The sequence below is a fragment of the Morone saxatilis genome, unplaced genomic scaffold, assembly GCF_004916995.1.
Source record: "Morone saxatilis isolate NCDOM2014 unplaced genomic scaffold, NCSU_SB_2.0 Contig12, whole genome shotgun sequence".
NCBI lineage: Eukaryota > Metazoa > Chordata > Actinopteri > Moronidae > Morone > Morone saxatilis.
The window spans coordinates 20,859,723-20,869,841 of record NW_023339674.1 but is presented as its reverse complement, the minus strand read 5'-3'; the positions used below and the strand labels follow the sequence as shown (position 1 = coordinate 20,869,841).

Below are 10,119 nucleotides of genomic sequence, written 5' to 3'. Positions count from 1 at the left end.
AAGGAAGTAAAATCGTAATTTGGGAAAATATAGATGTAAATGCTTCCTTTTGCTCTGAGGCAAGCTGGAGGAGCTGTGTCAGTGTCCTGTGGTTGACAGACAGCAGCTGGCAGTAAACAAAGGCCCTGTTTACACATGGCATTAATATTTGCCTCGGTGAAGCTTTAAAGTATGAATGCACCCAAGATGCAGCTGAGATCTGATTTCTCTGGCTGCATTTGGAGGCGGTCTGGGCTGCAGGTGATTCTTTAACAATGTAAAGCAATGTGGTCTTGGGCACATTCAAGGACCACACTGTCTAATTTCCATTTGGTTCACCTGTTAATGCAACCCTGCAGTTGGGATCTCTTTACCTGCCAAGATAAGCAGATGATGAACACACTGTCTATTTCAGCCCAATTAATTCACAGGATTCTATACATTGGTTAGTTGCAGGGGTCGTCTCCGTTCCTACCACAGTACCACATTAAACACCCTTCCCAGAAAATTCACCTTCATCCACTGCTGGCACAACTTTATTTTCATTAATTACATTATTATGCACTGGATATGGGATAATGGATGAATCTAACAAGGCAGTTTAAATTCCATCAATTCTGTCTCACTTGCTGGGAAGGAGCACACATCTTATTAGGCATGGGTTAAAATAACATATATGCCACTGATATAGGCGTCCTAGAAAGTACGGCAAGGACAATGAAAAAACAAATGACTACCTTTTTGAAAACTCATCCAAAAACGACATTACCGATCCCCACACATAATAAAGGATGGAAAGGGGGGGAATATGAATGAGAACATTCTCTCTCAATATTAGCGCCAAAGCGCGCGCCAATCCATTCTGCTTGCTCCTAGCCACCACTGAAATAAATATACGCAGCAAAAAATACGGGAATCATCCAGCTGAAAACGCGCTCAACGTGCCAAGAGCTGGAATCTCTCAGTATCATTGCATGCGTCAGCAAAGCCAACAGCCTCATAGAACACACACAAGCATACCACAGCACTCTGAATATCCCTTGCTAAGCAGGCTCTGTGACTATAACACAGAGCAGAACACTGAATACCAGCAAGCGCAAATAGACAGACAAAATAACCCTAAAAAACACAAAACATTACTCCGTTCAGTTGTTTGACAAGAACGTAGCAAAAAATGCATACAACCACCTAAAAAAAATAAACGGTATAAACAGTAGATGAGATCTAGCACAAAATAACAAACAAGGAACGAACAATAATCCATAGCCCCTTAGAAAGCCAACCTTACAATAATATAAAGTTCTCCACACAGCCCAACACAATCGCAAATAGAGTATGTTATGAGAGTTAACTAGTTCACCACGCAATGTGAAAATATCAATGCAAACCGGACTGAAACACCCGACCAGTGTGAGTGTTCATCCACATCCACCTTTATCACCAATGGCCACTGATAAATAGGAGGAGCCCCCACATGTCCCTGCGGGGCTTGCAATTTAAACAGTAAGGCGCCATCCCAATACTGGTCGATGCCAAACAGAACCATGCTGGGGCATGCAAAGGAAGAACTCACAAACACATAGTTCCCATCGCCAAGGCTGAGCCAACGACTACCAATTCTGCAGCCATCCTTACACTACCTACGAGTAAAAGGAATCCACCTGCCATACCCATACCTCAACTCAAAAATATCAGGTTTAAGCTATAATCACCGCCGGTACATGGCAAAGTACGATATAATCCCATAAGTGTAACACCTGGGGCGAACAGCAGGCCTTTGCTGTCTAAAACATACAGCATATGAAAAACAGGCGGCCGAAGCGCCCGACTAGACCATGTACCCACGCACAGAACGACATGACACAGCCTACCCTCACAGAAGGACTGCCGAATCCAAGATCCAAAACCAATCATAGAGCAATTTATACGGTTAAGGTAACGCCTTCCAAACTAGGATCAGTGACAAATAACAGGCCCACCAATTCCGTTTTCCCCAAGGAGTACACAACATACAACAAATACACCAAATGGGATAGATTTTACTTCCTTTATGCACCCAAGATGCACTGAGATCTGATTTCTCTGGCTGCATTTGGAGGCGGTCTGGGCTGCAGGTGATTCTTTTAACAATGTAAAGCAATGTGTCTTGGGCCACATTGAAGGACCACACTGTCTAATTTCCATTTGGTTCACTGTAATGCAAACTGCAGTTGGGCTCTCTTACCTGCCAAGATAAGCAGATGATGAACACACTGTCTATTTCAGCCTATTTCACCATTGAACTAGTAACTCCAAAATCCAATTTGGAAAGTTGCTGTGAGGAGAAACTTAATGAACTTTGCTAAGGGGCTATGGAAAAATTCTTCCTGTAAATTTGGCATAAAATGCAATATGTTAAATTGTTACTGTCCTTGTAAAAAAAACATTTTGTTTTTAAGTTTGTCGCAGCACTGCTGTATCAGTTGCTGCTCTGTGTGTAACAGAGCTCGGGAACTTCCAGAGTGCTGTGGTTGCTCTGTGGTGGAGGCTGTCGCTGACGCAGAAGATACATTGCTGACGAAACAGCCCTTCCAATGTTTTCAGCGAAATTGCTGTACATGTTGGCAAGCAACAGATGGAGGCGAGCATGAAGAAGATGCTCACTTCCATATGTGTGGTTTTGTATAATGTATATTTTACATTCGGTACCCCATAGTTAGCTGGGCACTTTTTGTGAATGTCAACAAATTTCATGCAAAACCACAAATGTGAACCTCAGTTTTGCGCTAATGGGAAAATTCAAGAAATCAACCATGTTATTGGGAAACATAATCTGGGAAACATGAAGGTTTGTACAAAATTTTGTCCCAATCCGTTGATGATCTAGTTGATACTGAGATATTTCACAGAATAAGTGAAAAGTCTGATCAGCTGCTGGCGATAGAAGAAACAGTTGTTCAAAGTTGGTGGTGAAGAGACATCCATTGCAGGCCATAGAGCCACGTTCCAGGTATGGCTAAGAAAAAACAACTAACTAACTGATTATGATTCACCTAATTTTAATTTACCAAAACTTTATCTGATTGATTGGATTAATCTGGATAAAATTAAATACTCCCCAAAGAGAAAACAAGACATAAGGGTCAGCAAGTACTGGAAAGAAAAGTAGGATATAAATAGAGAAAAGAAGAGATAACAAAACACAAGCAACAACCTGAATAAGAAGATATCTATAAATAAAACAGTGACAATTTAGAAACCGGTGTCAACATTAGCAGGGTGTACATCAGCAGCACAATCTGGGACAGAACTAATTGAGAAAAACATGAACAAATGTGTTCTGTCACATTTCAAACAGCAGGTTTGGTAGGTCACATATGGTGATGTGAATACAATGACATCTGAGATTTTTACGGAGAATCTGTTAAACAGCTTGCTGATAGTAAATTGGTTGTTTTGTGGTTTGGGATCTTTACCTCCATGCCTTTCTGTCTGTCCCTGGACTGCTGCTGTCTGATGGCTCCGCCTGTTAACTGGTTGACAGAGGAAGGAAATGTCTCCACCAAGATGACCATCTCTGTCTGTGGTTTGCTGTGATAGGCAGTTGAAACTCTTCCTGAGAGATACAATTATTCTCTGTCTCATAGCATCTGAAATAAAAAGGCTGTGGAAACCTGTATACACAATTGTAAGCGTAGGGAGTCTTAAAATCGTAATTATTTCCACTTTCTCTCCTTATAAAGTATCACAGGGAAGCTGCACATCTAATTTTAGACATTGGACAGAATGGACATCATCCTTATCTCCTCACTGCTGGGTGAGTATATCACAGATAAAACCTGACTGACTGACACACACCTGGCTTTTTTTTAACTTGAATGCATTCAGACTGTGTGGCCTCTGTTGGGAAGGCTTGCAAGAAATATGTGTGTTTGTATTAAAAAAGTTCTTCTACTGGTGGACAAAACAGAGTGCAAGTACTTTAGGAAGCGTCTGCGTTCAGCTGTCAGAGCAGTGCTGACCTAGACCCAAAGCTGTACGCTCTTATTTGATGCGGATATCAGTATATCAGTATGGTATGCAGGGTTATAAATTTTACTGGGCTGTTAGCCTGCAGCTGGGGGTTTCAGACAGTGCTAAATTAAAATGATATGCACCAGCCAGAATCTGAATAGGGCTAATGGAAATGATTTAGACAAGGCAGCCAGACTGTTGTGTTGGCTATTCCATCCCTGACAGCCTTGAGTTATGTGCAAAACTGTTTGACTATAGTAGTAGTAGTATGTTACATTTATGTGTGTGTGGTGTCTAGCGGGAAAACACAGCAAAAGCATTCCTTCTGTTCCCATGGGGATGATAATCGTCTAAACAGTCTCATTAAGGAACAGGAAGCTCTGTCTCTACACTGTGTGGCAGTACTGTGACACTGTGTTTGTGTGTGTTGGTGTGTTATGGAAAGAATGAGGCTCGGGCAGTTTGTGTACGTCTCAGCAGAATTAGAGATTGTTGTTGTGTCTTACAGACAGTTTATTGGTGTTAGATGTATTAAATCTGTCTGTAGAGATTAACTTTTTTTGAAAGTCTTGGTTGTATAATCCAAAATCAGCAGTGGACCATAAATGACTATCTGGCGTGCCGCCATGCGGGAAAAAAGCTGCCTGCAGTGGTCATATTAATACACTTTACTCCTGATTGGCAGAGCAGACTAAACATACTCTACCCAAAATGCCTTCGATGTGACAGGAACAAGCTGTGGTTTTATGAGAACATGAGGAGATGTGTGTGTGTGTGTGTGTTGGTGTGTAATTTCTCTGTGTTTCAGGTGTAGCCACATTTGTTCTCCAAGCTGCTCCATCTAAAGGTAAACACAATAAATACATACAGAAAGAGCACCTTTTCTTATACACACACACACCTACAGTATGTTTGGTACAAGCACGAACCATAATGGAGCTTCTGTCTTTGTGCAGAGACTCTGAAGGTCAGTGTGTCTGTGTGGCCTCCGGGGTCAAACATGTATCTCGGTGAGTGCGTGTTGCTGAAGTGCACTGTGCAGTCGAACTCCAGTTTTGTGTGGAGCTACCAGTGGTTCAGGCAAAAGCCACACACTGCTCCGACCCCAAACCCCAGGCACCTGGTCTCCGGTGACAGCTACTCTATCACTGCGGTAACAAGGGAGGACGCGGGAAGCTTCTGGTGCCAAGCTGAGCAGTGGGAGGGCAACACCACCTCTGTGGTGCTCCTCAGCCAGCCGGCTACACTCAGTGTGTCAGGTGAGCAGCAACAGCTACAACCTCTGCAACGAGGCATTGGGTTTCTCCTGTATGCACCTGACAGCACATAAGGCTGGAAAGACTGAGCAGTGCAGGACTGACTTCTAATATAGTGACATATATATACATATACAGCCACAGAAGACATAATGTCAATTTATCCTACATGTTTTATATTGTCAGACAACTGCCAGAAGTCCTGTTCTTTTCTATTATGTTTATATAGATTTTAATGTTATTTTTAGGCTTTTACGACCTAAGTGTTTAAGTACTCTAAGAATATTACTCATTCATTACTCATTTATACTCACTCACTTATATTGTAATTGATTATTATTATTGCCTAAATTCCTGTGGTCATTTTGATCATGTTAGCTAAGTATTGGATCCTAAAATGGAAATAACACCTACAGTATTACAGCGACCTAATTTATCCCCCCAAAAAAACTTTAGATGGTTGTATAGACACACACAAAAATATGTTTTATGTCAGTCCACTAACTGCCTCTAATAGACACAGATCTATGATGTGTGAACATCTCAAATCACATGGAATCTGATCTTGTCAATTCTGACTCAGGCCACTTTACTATGTGGTCCAAGTCTTAATTTTTGCAATGTGACCTCAGTGTGAACAGTTATATCAGAATTCATGGGACTTTTCCGTCACTCCACGTTGCCTTTCTAGTGCCTTTTCATAGTAATCAAGATAGAAGTATTTGTCTGCTGCTATTGTATGAAACAACTGCATCTCTGATTGTCTTCTTCTCACTTTCTCTGTCCATCTCTGTCCTCCAGAGTCATCTCCTCCCTCACTGATTCTGACTCCCAGCACCAGACAGATCTTCAGAGGGGAGAATTTTACTGTTCAGTGCCCCGTGTCTCAGACTCACTCTTCAGGCTGGATGCTGAGGCGATTCTCTCCGGGCCGCAGAGTGAGGAAAAGAGTCCTCCACATAGACCATTGTTCACCACTAGGGGGTGCTGTCAGTACAGACAAGTCTGACACGTGTGCGTTCACTGCTGTCAGCGGAAATAGTGGACTGTACTGGTGTGAGGGCGCTGAGGGCCGCAGCAACGCAGTCAGCATCACAGTAAGCTGTGAGTCTTGTGTAACAGTGTTGACACTGAACAAACTGGGGGAAAAAACCACAAAAGAAAGCAAAACATGGTCCTAACAGACAGTTTGTTGCTCCAAAGTGTATCAGCAATCACACACTGTGGGTTCAAATGTGTTGTGTGAGTGACAGGATTTAGAACAAATGTAATAATAATAGTGAGTGAAGCAATTTGTCTGTTAACCATGTCTGTTATTTTTGTCCCACAGACGGTGCCATCATCTTGAAGACTCCTGCCTTCCCTGTATTTAAGGGCAGTAAAGTGGTCTTGTATTGTCAGTACTCGACAGGCAACCACAGTAAAACAACCTTCTTTAAAAATGGAGCAGAAATCTTCCCTTACGCTTCTTCCGGTTCAGACAGAGTAATAAATATGACTATTCAGAATGTGACAGAGGAAGACGAAGGCTTCTACAAGTGTGCGTCCCAGGACAGAAGGGTGGAGAGTCCAGAGAGCTGGTTATCAGTGAGACTTGACCGAGGTCAGCTATGTGGCTTTGTTGCATTTAATGATAATACTCATCATTCTGTTTAGTGTAATAGCAGTCAGAGTGGATCAATGAATGATGTCAATTGTTATGTCTTTTAGGCAACTTCACATCAACAGATGGGACAGCAACCTCCACGAGTGGTAAAATTATTTCATATTACTATTACATGCACTGAGTAGGTTTGGAAGGAATAGGCAATGATAACAATAATTACAGGGTAAAGCAAAGGGTACCACTTTCTAACAAGTCATTATTTAACAATGGTTTAACCCTCATCCCACCAACATGAGTTCAACATACAAGGACTATGGCCACTACTATTAGATGCAACCATCATAGCAAAATGTGAACTTATTTCAATTAATTAATGTCATCTGAAGAAACAAAACAGATTGTTATTTTAGGAAAGTTATATTGTATAAAACCGAAATAGAGAGAAAATCTTAAAATCTTATTTGTTGTCTTCATCAGGCTCCTGGAAATGGATTGTTTCACTCATTGTTTCATGTGGACTATTGTGCCTCATTCTTCTAACTGTTTGGCTGATTCATCACTACAGGTTGGCCACAGAATCTATAAAATCTTCCACTTCACTTCTCAGATATCCTGGCATAAATCACAAGTCAAACAGGCTGCTGAGCAAATGCTTCACTTGTTATTTTATTTGTGCCAAGGTACCAGACGTTTTGCACCCGCAGCTGTTGGCCAGTTTCCAAAGAGGATCTACCAGCAGTGGAGCTTCCTGCGACCAAGCAGGACGCAACAGAAGTGGAGTGGGACCTGTCCTGGATGGAGATGTCCAATCTGCTGGATAAGCAGTTATATCCGGGCACTTAAAGGATCACTCTCACATAAAGAATAAAGAAAATACTAAATGGAGTTCAGTCAGTGCTGCTTCTGACCTACAAGATGTAAAAGAACAATTTGTAGTAATTGCTTCTTCAAGAGGTGCTGCAAGGATCTCTACTAGGCCTGTTGCTTTTTAAAATGTATGACAACTCAATTGAATTACCCTGCATATGGCTTTCAAACATCTCCCTGTTTTCTGATGATACACATCTTATAGCTTCATGATTTTAGTACTAATACAGAATGTGAATACAGAATTGGTGCAAATAATATTGCAAAAATTCAAATGGTTTCAGTTGAAAAAACTAACCAATACAATAAATATATTAAAATATTAACAAGAAATAATCAGCACAGATATGTATAAATAATCTTCAAATTATGCAAGTCTGGAATCTTTTTAGATGGAAATCTTACTTGAAAAATACAAAAGTGTGTTAACTGATCTACTTTACTTGATATTTAACTTTCTATTACTATTTGAGTTATCCATATATTACCAGATCGAAAGTTTTTAGGGTGTTACTAACTCATCCTACCTTGACAGGTAACTTTAAATTCTAAAAAAATGAAAATGGTAAAAGCAGCTATTACTCTCCTGTCTCACTGTTAAGAATATTGAATATTTATAATGTTAATATTAAAAAAATATGTTTTTATACATTTGATTGTACCTAATAGTCATCCTGATATTTTACTAAATGTATTAAATATGTAATGTAATGTTAAAATGACAAATGATATATTGCATTAAATATAGACGTCCCTTTCTCATCATCTACTTCATTACAGAACATGTCTTCAAGAAATCTAACTTACATTGCCAAAGGTTTCTCTTGTTTTTGACTGTAAGTTCCTTCTTTTATTCTCCTTTTAATTGCGCTTGATATCTTTGTTTGTTTTGTCTTGTTTGTCTGATATTTATGATTATAATTATTTTTTTATTAGGATTTTTTGGGGGACTTTTTATGCCTTTATATACAGTATAGAGAGACAGACAGAGATAGACAGGAAACTGGGGCGAGAAAGAAAGGGGATGACATAGAGCAAAGGGCAGCGGGTTGGAATCGAACCGAGGTCGCACAAGCAGCCTTAACACACAGGGCGCAAGCCTCACATGGTGAGCTTTATGGGGCACCGCATTTCCAATTATACTTGATTGAATTGTTCTGTAGATGTTTTAGAGACAACGAACAACTACAAATTAAACTAAAGATAAACAAGTTGTTTGTACTGTAATTTCACAATCTGGATGCTATTTTTGGCTCTGGATTTAAATGATTCCATTTGTTATAGAGACCCATAACCATTATGTATCTGTCAGGATAATTATGATGGCATGAGGCACTGCATGACTCATCTTTAAATAAATTATGTATTTGTAATTTAAACGAAGTGCATTACTGTAAAATAAATACATCTGCATACCACATGCAATAACATCTTTGGTTTAGATTTCATTTCATCCAAAGTGATGCTTAGCATTTTATTTGCAGCTTTTCTAGTTTTTATTTCTTTGGGGGCTGAAAAGGAAAATTATGTTTCTATCTACTTTTGTTTCATCATGGTAAGCTGCACATTTGAGGTAAAAACACATTTCTTGTCTAATGGTTTAAATTTTGTAGTGTCAGTGAGTGTTTCTGGGGACTCCACTGGAGAGACTATTATCATTAGCAGTATAAGTCAGTGTGCAGAGACAAGTACAGGCAACATTGAACTAACACATGATCATCCAGTGCCATCTAAATGATGTCAGTCTATAAATAATTAGAAAAAGGAGAATTTTTGGTCCCAGTTCCCCAGGAAGATATGCTGCAGCACAGAGAGGTGACAGAGCTCTGGTTAGGACAAAGACTGAAATGTGTACAGCTGTGTTTTAGTATAACAAGGTAAGCTGATGGAAAATCTGCCAACATCTGCAAAAACATCACTGAAGAGACCCAGTCAGAGTTCAGTCTCATCATACATAGTCAAAAATAGACTGGCAAAAAAGACTTTGAAAGCATGTTCATATATTCATTTTAATTGATATGTTGAGTCCATGTTCATAAGCTCTCTGCTGTTACACAACATGAGTAAAACCAGTTAGGCAGGTTGCCTTATGAGACTGCCTGAGAGAAACTTTGCCACAGTTAGCTTTGTTATGTCACTGCAGACAGTCAATGCTGTGCGGACTGGCTGTAAAATCTACCTGAATACCTGTTTTCTAAAAACATTTTCAGGATAGACTTCATCCACTGACTTCTGCAGAGCCCTCTGGGTTGTTCAGTTGGTCACTGGTAACTTGGCTATGAAAAGAGAAGACCAGCAAAAATGGAAAACAAGCTTGGTGAGTTAATGAAACAGTCCTTTTAAACATAAATGGATGTCTGTATATTTGAACCTGCTTGGAGATGCAATACGTTAAAGCTTAACTACTTTATTATGAGG

The 10,119-nt window shown here is 40.0% G+C and overlaps 1 protein-coding gene across 1 annotated transcript in view; it reads left to right on the top strand.

The window, feature by feature from the left end:
* Positions 1 to 9,961: 9,961 nt before the first annotated feature.
* LOC118322156 (GTPase IMAP family member 8-like) overlaps positions 9,962 to 10,119 on the top strand; it is a gene marked incomplete at its 5' end in the record, with an annotated part of 7,272 nt that continues 7,114 nt past the window's right edge. Inside the window, 1 exon segment of the mRNA XM_035653745.1 lies at positions 9,962 to 10,018. Within this exon segment, the coding sequence (XP_035509638.1) occupies positions 10,003 to 10,018 (16 nt within the window).